At 43.9% G+C, this 15,932-nt stretch overlaps 1 protein-coding gene and 1 long non-coding RNA gene across 2 annotated transcripts; one reads left to right on the top strand and one right to left on the bottom strand.

The window, feature by feature from the left end:
- Positions 1-5,638: 5,638 nt before the first annotated feature.
- Positions 5,639-11,343, top strand: LOC147300587 (uncharacterized). Its single transcript, XR_015127693.1, has 2 exons — positions 5,639-5,828; positions 6,922-11,343. It is a non-coding gene; the product is annotated as an uncharacterized LOC147300587 (long non-coding RNA).
- Positions 11,344-13,531: 2,188 nt separating this feature from the next.
- Positions 13,532-15,099, bottom strand: LOC147300586 (nanos homolog 2-like). The gene has a single exon (XM_086285112.1). The coding sequence runs from the start codon at positions 14,996-14,998 to the stop codon at positions 14,498-14,500; it is 501 nt and encodes a 166-aa protein (XP_086141238.1). The 5' UTR covers positions 14,999-15,099; the 3' UTR covers positions 13,532-14,497.
- Between the last annotated feature and the right edge of the window lie 833 nt (positions 15,100-15,932).

Below are 15,932 nucleotides of genomic sequence, written 5' to 3'. Positions count from 1 at the left end.
GACTCCAGTGAGAGAACTGCCCCGGTCTTTATTTTATACTCCATTGAGTGTGTGTGTGTGTGTGTGTGTGTGTGTGTTGACAGAGAGAGAGAGAGAGAGAGAGAGACAGAGAGAGAGAGAGAGAGAGAGAGAGGGAGAGATACAAAGGAATGTAATTCAAATTTTGCACTTCAGACCTTACAGTGTGTGTGTGTGTGTGTGTGTGTGTGTGTGTGTGTGTCTGTCTTTTACACAAAAAATGCACTTGCAACAACTTTAATATGGAATGTACTGGACTTCCCAGCTAGGCGCCCTCCTGTGGATGACAGGTGCAATTGATTGTCAAAAGCAGATATCTAACAGCTTCTGACACTTTGTACCGCATTGAGCCAGCAGAGGGAGCCCCCCTGGTTCAATCCCAGTTGCACAGCAGTTGTGACCAGCTTCTGTCTGTGTGCTTTGGTGTGTGTGAGTGTGTGTGTGTGTGTGTGTGTTGACAGAGAGAGAGACAGAGAGAGAGAGAGAGAGAGAGAGAGAGAGAGAGGGAGAGATACAAAGGAATGTAATTCAAATTTTGCACTTCAGACCTTACTGTGTGTGTGTGTGTGTGTGTGTGTGTGTGTGTGTGTGTGTGTGTCTGTCTTTTACACAAAAAATGCACTTGCAACAACTTTAATATGGAATGTACTGGACTTCCCAGCTAGGCGCCCTCCTGTGGACGACAGGTGCAATCCCAGTTGCACAGCACTTGACCAGCTTCTGTGTGTGTGTGTGTGTGTGTGACAGACAGACAGACAGACAGACAGAGAGGGAGATTCAAAGCATCAGGACCAGGAGATGACACAGTGCTCCAAAGGCCTGGTTCTGCTGCCTCCTCCTCCACCCACCTGCTGCAGACGCTTCTGTGAAGGGAAACTGCTACATGTTATGTCACCGATCCCTGCCATGCTGCGTGTCGAACGACCCGGCAGGGCCTGCTGAGTACAGTGGTGGTGGAATCGGCCCGATCGGACACTCCTATCTGCCACTTTGACCTTTTTATTCCGTCAAATTTGGACCCATTTACACCAAGTCCAGAACCGTTGGTGCTATCGACATGGGGTCTTCACCAGCGCGTGCGGAGCGGCAGAAACACCCCACGTAGACACCACTTTCATCCCTCTACGACACTTACTTTCCCAGTTATTCCATTTTATTCCGTCAAGCTCTGGCTAAATCCCCTTAACCTAACCAACCCTCATCATACCTGCATTTGTCCACTGGAGGGAGACAAAAACACCAAGCTCTGAGATTCAAATTTTGAACTGCAGACCTCACAGTGTCTGTGTGTGTGTGTGTGTGTGTGTGCGCTTTGGTGTGTTTGCTTTGGTGTGTGTGTGTGTGTGTGTGTGTGACAGAGAGAGAGAGTGACACTTGCTGTGTATTTAAGAAACAAACGCTCAAAGAAACCAAACAGAATGACACAGGCAGAAAGACACTGTTTTATTTTGGTAACCAATGATGCATTTCTTCTCCGCTTGTACAGTGCACCCTGAAGCCGTGTGTGGACCAGGAGATCAGCAGAACAGGAACCACAGAGCGTCAGCGGCAGACATCCAAGCTGCACAGGGCACACGCAGCACCAGGCAGAATTAATGACGTCCCTGATCCACAGCTCAAGCCCAGCCACCCGCTGCCTCCTCGCCGCCTCCTCCCGGGACCTTCAAGGACCACCCACCAGCCACTGGTACACATTCCAATCTTACACAATGGCCCCAGCATCACAGGGCATCTCCTGACATTAAAATCTATCCTGATTTCTGTTGTTTTTCCCTCATCTCTGAGCCGCTGAGTGTGAGTGTGAGTGTGAGTGTGTGTGTGTGTGTGTCTCTCTCTCTTTTACACAAAAAACACATGTCAGTTGTTAAGGAAAATGTTATAAAACACTTCTTCAGTAAAGACTCAGAGAAGAGAAACACACAGAACTTCTTGCTAGCAAGGGCAGCCTCCACTCTAAGAGACTCCAGTGAGAGAACTGCCCCGGTCTTTATTTTATACTCCATTGAGTGTGTGTGTGTGTGTGTGTGTGTGTGTGTGTGTGTGTGTGTGTGTGTGTGTGTGTGTGTGTGTGTGTGTGTGTCTCTTTTACACAAAAAATACATGTGAGTGCACTTGCAACAACTTTTAATATGCAATGTACAGGACTTGCTTGCTAGGCGCCATCCTGTGGACCAAACATGCAATTGAAAGATGTTATTTTCGCCGGTATAACACCTTCTGACACTTTGTACCGCATTGAGCCAGCAGAGGGAGCACCTCTTGTTCAATCCCAGTGGCACAGCAGCTGCTCTGCTTCTGTGTGTGTGTGTGTGTGTGTGTGTGTGTTTGTGTGACAGAGAGACAGACAGAGAGAGAGAGAGAGAGACACTTGCTGTGTATTTAAAAAACAAGCGCTCAAACAAACCAAAGAGAACGACAGAGGCAGAAAGACACTGTTTTTTTTGTGGTAACCCATGAGGTCTTGCTATCGAATTGTACAGTGCATCCTGAAGCAAGGCCGAGCAGATGACATAGTGCTCCACAGGCCTGCTTCTGGTGCCTGCTCCTGTACCAACCTGCTGCAGAGGCTTCTGTGAAGGGAAACTGCTACATGTTATGTCACCAATCCCTGCCATGCTGCGTGTCTAACGACCCGGCAGGGCCTGCTGAGTACAGTGGTGGTGGACCCAGGCCCTCTGCACCTTCCTTTCTCCGACTGGGACCCTTTTGTCCCATCCTTTTTGGTCCGATTCGCCATATCTCCAGAACCGAAGAAGCCATCGGCGTGGCTTCTTCGCCACAGCGTCCGGCACCCACCAAAACCCCCACCTAGACACCAACATCAGCCCTCTACACCTCTTACTTTTTCAGTTATTCCACTTTTGTCCCATCCTCTCCTGGCTTTTTCCCCATAACCTATCATTTAAGCCTCATCATACCTGCCGTGGGCCACTGGAGGGAGACAAATCACCATGCACTAAAATTCAAATTTTGCACTGCAAACCTCACAGTGTCTGTGTCTGTGTGTGTGTGTGTGTGTGTGTGTGTGTGTGTGTGTGTGTGCGCTTTGGTGTGTGTGTGTGTGTGTGTGTGCGCGCTTTGGTGTGTGTGCTTTGGTGTGTGTGTGTGTGTGTGTGTGTGACAGAGAGAGAGAGAGAGAGAGTGACACTTGCTGTGTATTTAAGAAACAAACGCTCAAAGAAACCAAACAGAATGACACAGGCAGAAAGACACTGTTTTATTTTGGTAACCAATGATGCATTTCTTCTTCCCTTGTACAGTGCACCCTGAAGCCGTGTGTGGACCAGGAGATCAGCAGAACAGGAACCACAGAGCGTCAGCGGCAGACATCCAAGCTGCACAGGGCACACGCAGCACCAGGCAGAATTAATGACGTCCCTGATCCACAGCTCAAGCCCAGCCACCCGCTGCCTCCTCGCCGCCTCCTCCCGGGACCTTCAAGGACCACCCACCAGCCACTGGTACACATTCCAATCTTACACAATGGCCCCAGCATCACAGGGCATCTCCTGACATTAAAATCTATCCTGATTTCTGTTGTTTTTCCCTCATCTCTGAGCCGCTGAGTGTGAGTGTGTGTGTGTGTGTGTGTGTGTGTGTGTGTGTGTGTGTGTGTGTGTGTGTGTGTCTCTCTCTCTTTTACACAAAAAACACATGTCAGTTGTTAAGGAAAATGTTATAAAACACTTCTTCAGTAAAGACTCAGAGAAGAGAAACACACAGAACTTCTTGCTAGCAAGGGCAGCCTCCACTCTAAGAGACTCCAGTGAGAGAACTGCCCCGGTCTTTATTTTATACTCCATTGAGCGTGTGTGTGTGCGTGTGTGTGTGTGTGTGTGTGTGTTGACAGAGAGAGAGAGACAGAGAGAGAGAGAGAGAGAGAGGGAGAGATACAAAGGAATGTAATTCAAATTTTGCACTTCAGACCTTACAGTGTGTGTGTGTGTGTGTGTGTGTGTGTGTGTGTGTGTGTGTGTGTGTGTGTGTGTGTGTGTGTGTGTTGACAGAGAGAGAGAGAGAGAGAGAGAGACAGAGAGAGAGAGAGAGAGAGAGAGAGAGAGACAGAGAGAGAGAGAGAGAGAGAGAGAGGGAGAGATACAAAGGAATGTAATTCAAATTTTGCACTTCAGACCTTACTGTGTGTGTGTGTGTGTGTGTGTGTGTGTGTGTGTGTGTGTGTGTGTGTCTGTCTTTTACACAAAAAATGCACTTGCAACAACTTTAATATGGAATGTACTGGACTTCCCAGCTAGGCGCCCTCCTGTGGATGACAGGTGCAATTGATTGTCAAAAGCAGATATCTAACAGCTTCTGACACTTTGTACCGCATTGAGCCAGCAGAGGGAGCCCCCCTGGTTCAATCCCAGCTGCACAGCAGTTGTGACCAGCTTCTGTCTGTGTGCTTTGGTGTGTGTGAGTGTGTGTGTGTGTGTGTGTTGACAGAGAGAGAGAGAGACAGAGAGAGAGAGAGAGAGAGAGAGGGAGAGATACAAAGGAATGTAATTCAAATTTTGCACTTCAGACCTTACTGTGTGTGTGTGTGTGTGTGTGTGTGTGTGTGTGTGTGTGTGTGTGTGTGTTGACAGAGAGAGAGAGAGAGAGAGAGAGAGAGGGAGAGATACAAAGGAATGTAATTCAAATTTTGCACTTCAGACCTTACTGTGTGTGTGTGTGTGTGTGTGTGTGTGTGTGTGTGTGTGTGTCTGTCTTTTACACAAAAAATGCACTTGCAACAACTTTAATATGGAATGTACTGGACTTCCCAGCTAGGCGCCCTCCTGTGGACGACAGGTGCAATCCCAGTTGCATAGCACTTGACCAGCTTCTGTGTGTGTGTGTGTGTGTGTGTGTGTGTGTGTGTGACAGACAGACAGACAGACAGAGAGGGAGATTCAAAGCATCAGGACCAGGAGATGACACAGTGCTCCAAAGGCCTGGTTCTGCTGCCTCCTCCTCCACCCACCTGCTGCAGACGCTTCTGTGAAGGGAAACTGCTACATGTTATGTCACCGATCCCTGCCATGCTGCGTGTCTAACGACCCGGCAGGGCCTGCTGAGTACAGTGGTGGTGGAATCGGCCCGATCGGACACTCCTATCTGCCACTTTGACCTTTTTATTCCGTCAAATTTGGACCCATTTACACCAAGTCCAGAACCGTTGGTGCTATCGACATGGGGTCTTCACCAGCGCGTGCGGAGCGGCAGAAAATCCCCACGTAGACACCACTTTCATCCCTCTACGACACTTACTTTCCCAGTTATTCCATTTTATTCCGTCAAGCTCTGGCTAAATCCCCTTAACCTAACCAACCCTAATCATACCTGCATTTGTCCACTGGAGGGAGACAAAAACACCAAGCTCTGAGATTCAAATTTTGAACTGCAGACCTCACAGTGTCTGTGTGTGTGTGTGTGTGTGTGTGTGTGTGTGCGCTTTGGTGTGTTTGCTTTGGTGTGTGTGTGTGTGTGTGTGTGTGACAGAGAGAGAGAGTGACACTTGCTGTGTATTTAAGAAACAAACGCTCAAAGAAACCAAACAGAATGACACAGGCAGAAAGACACTGTTTTATTTTGGTAACCAATGATGCATTTCTTCTCCGCTTGTACAGTGCACCCTGAAGCCGTGTGTGGACCAGGAGATCAGCAGAACAGGAACCACAGAGCGTCAGCGGCAGACATCCAAGCTGCACAGGGCACACGCAGCACCAGGCAGAATTAATGACGTCCCTGATCCACAGCTCAAGCCCAGCCACCCGCTGCCTCCTCGCCGCCTCCTCCCGGGACCTTCAAGGACCACCCACCAGCCACTGGTACACATTCCAATCTTACACAATGGCCCCAGCATCACAGGGCATCTCCTGACATTAAAATCTATCCTGATTTCTGTTGTTTTTCCCTCATCTCTGAGCCGCTGAGTGTGAGTGTGTGTGTGTGTGTGTGTGTGTGTGTGTGTGTGTGTGTGTGTGTGTGTGTGTGTCTCTCTCTCTTTTACACAAAAAACACATGTCAGTTGTTAAGGAAAATGTTATAAAACACTTCTTCAGTAAAGACTCAGAGAAGAGAAACACACAGAACTTCTTGCTAGCAAGGGCAGCCTCCACTCTAAGAGACTCCAGTGAGAGAACTGCCCCGGTCTTTATTTTATACTCCATTGAGTGTGTGTGTGTGTGTGTGTGTGTGTGTGTGTGTGTGTGTTGACAGAGAGAGAGAGAGAGAGAGAGAGACAGAGAGAGAGAGAGAGAGAGAGAGAGGGAGAGATACAAAGGAATGTAATTCAAATTTTGCACTTCAGACCTTACAGTGTGTGTGTGTGTGTGTGTGTGTGTGTGTGTGTGTGTCTGTCTTTTACACAAAAAATGCACTTGCAACAACTTTAATATGGAATGTACTGGACTTCCCAGCTAGGCGCCCTCCTGTGGATGACAGGTGCAATTGATTGTCAAAAGCAGATATCTAACAGCTTCTGACACTTTGTACCGCATTGAGCCAGCAGAGGGAGCCCCCCTGGTTCAATCCCAGTTGCACAGCAGTTGTGACCAGCTTCTGTCTGTGTGCTTTGGTGTGTGTGAGTGTGTGTGTGTGTGTGTGTGTGTGTTGACAGAGAGAGAGAGAGAGAGACAGAGAGAGAGAGAGAGAGAGAGAGAGAGAGAGGGAGAGATACAAAGGAATGTAATTCAAATTTTGCACTTCAGACCTTACTGTGTGTGTGTGTGTGTGTGTGTGTGTGTGTGTGTGTGTGTGTGTGTGTGTGTGTGTGTCTGTCTTTTACACAAAAAATGCACTTGCAACAACTTTAATATGGAATGTACTGGACTTCCCAGCTAGGCGCCCTCCTGTGGACGACAGGTGCAATCCCAGTTGCACAGCACTTGACCAGCTTCTGTGTGTGTGTGTGTGTGACAGACAGACAGACAGACAGACAGAGAGGGAGATTCAAAGCATCAGGACCAGGAGATGACACAGTGCTCCAAAGGCCTGGTTCTGCTGCCTCCTCCTCCACCCACCTGCTGCAGACGCTTCTGTGAAGGGAAACTGCTACATGTTATGTCACCGATCCCTGCCATGCTGCGTGTCTAACGACCCGGCAGGGCCTGCTGAGTACAGTGGTGGTGGACCCAGGCCCTCTGCACCTTCCTTTCTCCGATTGGGACCGTTTTGTCCCATCCTTTTTGGTCCGATTCGCCATATCTCCAGAACCGAAGAAGCCATCGGCGTGGCCTCTTCGCCACAGCGTCCGGCACCCACCAAAACCCCCACCTAGACACCAACCTAACCCCTAATTATTGCTAGTTATTTTAATTTTTACCTGTCATCTTGTGTTCCAGTCGGTCGCAGCAGCAGTGTGTTACCAGTCGCCAATACTCTCCTCTTTAGTTTGAGAAGTCTCCTTTTGTATTAAATATGCTTTTCCAAAAACGTCTATCTTTGTGTACACGTTGAATGAATGTTAATGGGAGACCAGTTCTTTGGGGGGTTTTTTTGGGGTTTTTTTGTGGACAATCCTTGTCAGTGTTGGAGGAGGACTGTGAAGGACGACCGTTTTGCTCTCCCTGACATTTCGTATTAATGCTGGTCAAGAACAAAAATGAGAATGACACTGCTGGAAGTTATCACATCACTATAGTTTCTTTTAATAAGCACTTTTTAAAACTTTATATATTTATAATGCAAGGTAGCTAATGAGTAGACATACTGAGTTTGTGGGTCTCGTCTTTATGACATGTTTAAAAAAAAAAAAAGAGAGAGAGAAAAAGATTTGACTGTTTGTCCTCAAACTTTCAGACTCTGCTTTTGTTTCCCCAGCCCCGATTTCTGAGTGAAGGTACGCGTTTCAGGATATTTCATTGAAATATTGCTCTAATATTTTCAGTTTAGTTCTGGCACAAGGCACACAACACAGACACACTGAGCTCGGCCTGAAGAAGGCGAAGGAACGCCGAAACGTCGCGAAGAGCTCAGTAGATGCGCGTAAACCCAAGATGGGCAATTTTTTGAACTGGGGCAGGGGTACCACCATCCTGTCCCACGGTGGAGAGTGCATCTCAAGGAACCGGCGATTGCTGGTTCCCTGATCTTTTTTCAACACCCTAACCCTTTACCACAGACGTGGAGTCAGGACCCGCTGTTCACTTTCAGTCAGTACACTGAAAATGAGTTTCATCAGACTAACCACAAATGTACGACAGTCAAGAACTTCTGCAGCTCTGAGCCAAGTTTCCTAAACACTCTGCAGTATGAGGAGGACGAGTTCTTTAGAAAACTGATAGCTGCAGAAGGACAAACCTCAACTCAAAAATCTTTAAAACGCCTTCATTCTTCTCATATGATTAATGAGAAGGAAAACGGGACACCACTGTCTTATAATTCCCCAGGAACAAACTCCTCTTTCTCTCATTTCAGACCTGTTTCAAATCATAAGCAGACACAACCAAAAACCGGCTCACCTAATCAAACCAAATCCTAACTTTAAGCCACTATCCAGTCCTGTCCCCCTTCTCTCCTCATACCGGTACCCACAGTTCAGACCCCACCTCAGGCCCCTTACTGCCTGAGGAGGGGTCTGAAGTATTTTCCAGCCTTATAAAGAAAGGGAAGACTGAAGTGGCAGACTGTCATGCAAAAAGCGAGCATCTCCTCCTTGCACTGCTTACAGTCAAATGACAAAATATGTGAACTCTTTTTAAACAGGAAAAAGGAAGAAATTGTACACCAGAGGGGGCAAGAAGGAGAAAACTTGAATATAAACTCAAAAGAAAAACCGCTGTTCCTTCCCTCCCCCAGAAGGCAGTAGAATATCATCATGTTAAATGCCACTTTTGGGGGGGGGGTAAAATTACTTGACAAATATGTTTCTCTTTTTTGTTATTTCGTCCCTCTTTGTTACAGCTACAGGAGGACAATAAACAGAAGAAGGAGAGCGGCACCAAAGAGGCGAAAAAACGAAAGAGCGCACCACCTCCTGACACCACATCCACAAAGAAGTCCAAATGTACCTCCAGTGCTGAGGGGGACGACAAGGAGGTTTTTCTCCTCCCTGTTCGTGGGCGTGAGCGTTACGAGATGTTGAAGAAGATCAATGACGGTTTGGAGCTGCTTGACAAGGACAGCAAAAGCAAGTCAAAGGTCTCAGTGAAGCATGAGGTTCCCGTGCCCTCCAGTGGAAAGAGGCTGCTCCAGAGAGGTTGTTGTGTTTTGTTGACAGAAGATGTGGTTGTTTTGTTTGATTGTAGTACCAAGTGTGAAATAAATAAAAATGAAATGAAATGAAATGAAATGAAATGAAATGAGGAGTGACAGCGACTAAGATGCCCATCACCTCAATTTCGAAAACAAATGTCACCTTTTTGTCTAAGCCTTTAGGATTATTTCAGGTTTTAAATGCCCATTTAAAAACCAAAATGCCATCCTGCCTCAGTTAAAACGGTTCCTGAAACTGTACTGCCTGATTAGTCACTGCACTGACATACTGTTGTGTTCAGTTATGTTTTTCTTTTCTTTTTAAAAAAAACAAAAAAAACAACAACCCTATGTTCCTAATTGGGTTAGAGCCGTTCAGCATGGTTTGAGTGAGATTACGAATGATCCTTGTCATAACGAGTCACTGCCGTTTATTTAAATAAAGTTCAAAGCTAGGCTTGCAAAACTTGAATGGAATTTGCCTCTGATGTTGCTGTATTACTGTGCTACAGTCCTGTCGCACCATGTCATTTTTAAAAAAAGAAATGTATATATTTTGCATGATTGTCTGGGAAATGCAACCACCTCTGCACAACCTTGATTCATATGCAATATGTAATCATGTTTGTGTAACATGAAAGAAAAAAGAGAAAAAATGATGATAAATGCAAAGACTGGTAACAGCGCTAAGAACCATAAAGCAAGAGAATTTTTAAAAAACTGTGAGAAATAAACTACACTGTAAAAAAAATAACCCTATTCAAATTTTAAAAAATGATGTCCAGTTGTCACATCCAAAATATTTGGCTTTATAGAATCCAAATTGAGTCACTTGATATGACCTGATACTTTTATGTTGATATAAACAATATTACTAGACTTGACTGAAACTTTAAATTTTGCATTGATCCAAATTGATTTTTTTACATAGAACCATATTTTAATTATTGAACCAAGCTAATATATTGAAATTTAACCAACCTAATGTATTCACATCGAACCAAATTAACATGAACTAATATGTTTGTGTTGAAGCCAGGTAATTGATTTACATATATTCAAACTATATTTTTTACATTTCATTTCAGTTCAAAAATGCTCTGCATTTCCTATAAAAAACAAGACAGTTGGCCAACCAATTATTTCAAAATTATTTATTGTTCCAAACCATTTTAACTATAATCAATAGAGAGGATTAGTAATATACAGATTTAGTGCTACGGCAGAAATGATTAGAGAAATGTTTGTTTTATAAAACCTGCAATCTTTTGAAAACCAGTATAAAACCTGCAATCTTTTGAAAACCAGTATAAAACCTGCAACCTGTCTAAAACTGGCATAAAACCATTATAAAAACTATTTTTAAACCAATTTGCAAGTACTCAAAAATGTTTATATGTGCACTGTGCCTGTACAATGTAAAAAAAAAAAAAATCTACACATGTATCAATGAAATCAACTTAAATCTCCCTTTCAAATGGGTGTTCTTATAAATTTTGAATGTAGAATACCACTGCAGGCCAACCAAGCAAAATAACCAAGCACACATGCACATGCATGTGCACATACACATGCACACATGCATGCAAACACACTACTGTGCAGTGTTAAGTTCACAATTAAGTTTGCGAATCTTAGAGGTCATCTTGTTAAAGTCAAGCTCCATCATAATCTTTTGAAGAGCCTCAAAGGTGAACCTGAATCCTCGTGGATATTCCATATTAAGAGCATAACAGAGTCCAAAGACCATTGCCACTCCAGCTGCCACAGAAGGCAACTCATTCAGGACTTCCACACCATCAATGATTATCCCGATGTCTCGAGGCTGATGTAGGAGGCTTGAGTTGTCCCTGAAGACGAAGAGTGCCATGGTGGTACTCTGCAGCTCTTCCTCAGCTTCATCTTTCTGGGATATCTTGAGGTAAAATATGGAACAAAATGTACAAGTGAAGAACTGAAGTCTGGCACACCTGATAAATCTTTGACCATAATAAACTACTATTTTGATAGTTGTTTGGTCACAGACTATTAGAACAATTATTTGACTAATCAGATTGTGAATTGCATAATCATTAAATTAAATCAATGGTGGAACATTTTCATAAATGTTCCACAAAGCCCAAGAAAAAAAAAGAAAACAATACAGAACCCTAAGATATTAACTTGATGAGTTGATTAATCGTTGCTGTCCTACATTAATCACTGCATTTAATAGCAGAGTTGTCAAATTTACATCAAGAGACTGCATCTCATGTAGAGACAGAACAGATATGGACATACCATGTATTCTTTTATCAAGTCCTCAACACATCAGCAAGGTGAATGAGAGGATAATGAGGGAGAGTCTAGATTATTATGAAATGTTTAAAAAGGATGTGCAGTGTAAATGCAAAATGATACCTGTTCAGATTAAATGAAAATGTATGCTTCAGCCATGGAATGGATGGAGCGATCTGTGGTTCTGAAAGCATACAGAAAAAAAAGAATAATGTTACTTCTCTATAAAACACATTACATAGAAAAACCAAGAAATACGTAACATGACATACCAAACAGTCTACAGACCAGCCATTAGCGACTAAGTTTGGCATAGGGTCAATTTTTTGCTGTTAAAATTAAAATTTCTTCAGAAAATGCACATTTTTCCGAGCTGCGCCTGAAAGTCAATTGAAGGAATTAGTCTTATGTCATTGATCTTATATGCTGGCTTGTTATTTCTGTCTCTAAATCATGCACATTAATAATTATCTTTTGCGCTCGGTGTACACACACATAACACACAGATATTTATATGAAGAGAGACAAACGTGCGCGCACAAACACAAGCTTGTGTCTAGAAACCGCGAGCTCACCAGAAAAATTCAAACGAAGCGGAGCACGGAGTTATACTATGAATGTTATGAACTATGAACTTATGCTAGCTAGCTTTATCCACCACCGATGCATCGTGGTAACGCTAGCTAGTTAGGCAAAAAGCCGTTTTTTACCAGTATACTAACTTGTATTCCCGACTGTGATGGTCGGTTTCTGGTAACCAGTTCTAACGTTGCGCAGGATAGCTAGCTAGCTTATAGCTAGCAGCTACAATCATGCAAAAATTAGGGGTGGCTGTCGACCCAGCTTAAATGGGGTTATTTTCTGCGATTTTGGCAATACAAATTATAAAAGCTTTTGTAACACACTTGGCTTTACTTACGTTTATTTTCAGATGAAATTAATCAAAGATGTGACATGATGTTTCCAGCAGCCATGCAGAATAAAAATGGGTCCCGGTCTATTTCTGGTGGGCGTGTTCAAGTGCAAATCACTTTGACTCAAATTAAAGATATTATCTGTTCAACATGAAAAGAAATATATGTTTTGAGAGAAATCAAAAACTTTGCGTTGCGATGTTCACAATCCTGTACTGACACTATGGGCACATTTTTAGAAATCTATTTAATTCCACAGAAAGGTTAGCCACTTTAGTGTTTCACTTGTGACCTATTTATAGCTCACTGAAGAAGGTTTTAAAATGCAACAATGTTCGGAGATAGAGAGAAAAAAAAAAGAACTTTGGTGCAGGTGCAGGTGCAGGTGCAGTCTTTTATGTAGCTTTCTGGTGACCTTAAAAGAACCTTTACGAAGCCCGTTGACAGGCCTTTAATCGAATGATCGGTTGGTTGATTGATAACAGAAAAAAAGGACACATAAGATGGACATAAAGGACTGAAAACACCAAGAGCAAATATTGCATCGCACTCATTTATGTAGTTTATTTTTAGATTAGATAATTTTGCAAAATAACGCAGCAAAATAAATAATAAGAGCCGGGATGTGCAGACTATTTAGCACTGAAAAAACTCCGTCCATGTGAACAGAATCAGGTGTTACCTTACCTGTTGATTAAATATCAAGACTATTTAGCAATAAGCTTACTTTAAAGGCTCGTAATAGGTGAACTGTCTTGGTATAGTTGAGTCACGCAGAGTTCATGGTCCATGTTGTGTTACTTGTTGTTTGTGTGTGTGTGTGTCACCCGATGACCCCTGGCGCCGGAGCGTCTAGACTACATTAGAGATGTGTCACAGCAAAGAGCCGCACCTGCGCTCAAAGAGAGCACATACATAGAGGTGAGATGAGGATAAATGGATAGATGCGGTCCTTTTTCGAAGCTGAGCGCACAGTTGTATTTCCTGCACAATCACACACGAAGTGAGGCTGTGTTTATGCCGGTTATACCATGAATATACACCCTGCAGGCACCACTTGTTTGTCAAACTGTTTATGAAGCAAAAGTCACATTTCTGTTTATTTACAAAGCAAAAAGAAGGGGGGGAAAGAGGCGTAGGAGGGGGTGGAGCGTGCGCACTAGCATACCGGCGACGGCTGTTTCCTTTCACTAAAAGGAAAAAAATAATAAAATGTGTACTTCACGTTACGGTTGAAACTGGGGGTTTTTTTGTGTTTTTTTAATTTTTATTTTATAGAAACAATTTTTGCTCATAACCAATTGACAGGGGATTTCTTAAAATCACCCCGCAGTTCTTCAGCTGAGACACCTGAGTTAGAAAACACAAACACTGCAGCTGTCTTTGTACAAACTTGTACAAACTCTGTTTTGACCTTGTATACTGTATTTCCCCAGCCCCTCTATTTTGAAACTAAAACTATTGAACCTTAATTCAATTTCTCACTTCACATAATCGTTTCACTTTTGCCTTGAAGTGTTACTTTTAATTTAATTTAATTATTTTTTTATGACGCATGTTCTCTGGTGAGTTCAGGTACATCTGTAACTTCAAGTGGAAGAGTTGCATGTGAGTTAAAAATTTTCTATAATACCAAAAAAAAAAAAAAAAAAGACAAAATACTGACGTTTTTGTCGAATAATCTGTCTGACATGAGGGATAATATAGCATTTGCATTTTAACTAAAAGACTCGCGCACTGACACTATGGGCACATTTTTAGAAATCTATTTAATTCCACAGAAAGGTTAGCCACTTTAGTGTTTCACTTGTGACCTATGAAGTACCCCCGAAATTGTATCATATTAAACAACAACAACAACAATAACAACAACAATAAACACTCGAGGACTTTAAAGAGTTTAATTTTTACCGAGCTTTGAGAGCGCTCACCCCGGCTCGGGGCTCCACAGATGTGCTGGATGAGAGCTCCTTGCTGCAGACTGCAGCGGAGTGTTTGACAGTCAAACTTGAAACAGTCTTTGGAACTGAAACGGTCTCTGCCAACACGAACACATACCCCAAACAGTTCGGTAAATATGTACAGTTTCTCGCAGCTTCAGTTTTCAGCAGCTACCAGAACTTGCCTACCGTCTGCATCCTCCCAGCAGCCTCGCACTTCATCTGCGGGCAGTACTTGCGTGTGTGAGCGCTGTCACCGGTGGCTTCGCAGATCGGGCAAGTGTAGTTCCGGAGGACGGGGCAGAAAACTATCCCGTCGTCTGATTTGAGCTTGTGAGATAGGTACACCCTCGGAGTCTCCCCGTTCTGCTTGCATAAGCGGCAGTAGTCCGAGGATGAGGCGCTGCTGCTGGTGTCCGACGCGCTGCTGGTCGGACTGGACTGTGATGAGTTTTTGGAGGATTTCTTCCCCCGAGTGGAAGTGTGGACCTTACTCCAAGGGGGCGCTTGTCCCTTCTTTGGACGCTCGGTGTCTCGGTTATCAACCTCACGGTTGCTGCACAGTTTCTCGAACACTTGGCTCAGATTCATGTAGTCGTGCCACATGTTAAAGCTGTCCCCACCAGTGAGGATCGAGTTCTGGACCTCCAGTTGTCTCGGCATTGTGGTCATTTTTTGGCAGAAGTAAAACTGAGAGTGTGTTTGGAGCGCCTCATATTTATAGCTCACTGAAGAAGGTTTTAAAATGCAACAATGTTCGGAGATAGAGAGAAAAAAAAAAGAACTTTGGTGCAGGTGCAGGTGCAGTCTTTTATGTAGCTTTCTGGTGACCTTAAAAGAACCTTTACGAAGCCCGTTGACAGGCCTTTAATCGAATGATCGGTTGGTTGATTGATAACAGAAAAAAAGGACACATAAGATGGACATAAAGGACTGAAAACACCAAGAGCAAAATATTGCATCGCACTCATTTATGTAGTTTATTTTTAGATTAGATAATTTTGCAAAATAACGCAGCAAAATAAATAATAAGAGCCGGGATGTGCAGACTATTTAGCACTGAAAAAACTCCGTCCATGTGAACAGAATCAGGTGTTACCTTACCTGTTGATTAAATATCAAGACTATTTAGCAATAAGCTTACTTTAAAGGCTCGTAATAGGTGAACTGTCTTGGTATAGTTGAGTCACGCAGAGTTCATGGTCCATGTTGTGTTACTTGTTGTTTGTGTGTGTGTGTGTGTGTCACCCGATGACCCCTGGCGCCGGAGCGTCTAGACTACATTAGAGATGTGTCACAGCAAAGAGCCGCACCTGCGCTCAAAGAGAGCACATACATAGAGGTGAGGTATGAGGATAAATGGATAGATGCGGTCCTTTTTCGAAGCTGAGCGCACAGTTGTATTTCCTGCACAATCACACACGAAGTGAGGCTGTGTTTATGCCGGTTATACCATGAATATACACCCTGCAGGCACCACTTGTTTGTCAAACTGTTTATGAAGCAAAAGTCACATTTCTGTTTATTTACAAAGCAAAAAGAAGGGGGGGAAAGAGGCGTAGGAGGGGGTGGAGCGTGCGCACTAGCATACCGGCGACGGCTGTTT

Source organism: Aulonocara sp. 'chitande type north' Nkhata Bay, unplaced genomic scaffold (genome assembly GCF_057382095.1).
Source record: "Aulonocara sp. 'chitande type north' Nkhata Bay isolate Kocher_YH1m ecotype deep benthic unplaced genomic scaffold, A_spYH_male_GT1.1 unmapped_scaffold_29, whole genome shotgun sequence".
NCBI lineage: Eukaryota > Metazoa > Chordata > Actinopteri > Cichliformes > Cichlidae > Aulonocara > Aulonocara sp. 'chitande type north' Nkhata Bay.
The sequence above is the reverse complement of the archived record's forward strand: the minus strand, read 5'-3'. Positions and strand labels throughout refer to the sequence as shown.

Coding starts and splice junctions, on each gene's coding strand:
- LOC147300586 (XM_086285112.1), bottom strand. CDS start 14,998: ATGACCACAATGCCGAGACAACTGGAGGTCCAGAACTCGATCCTCACT.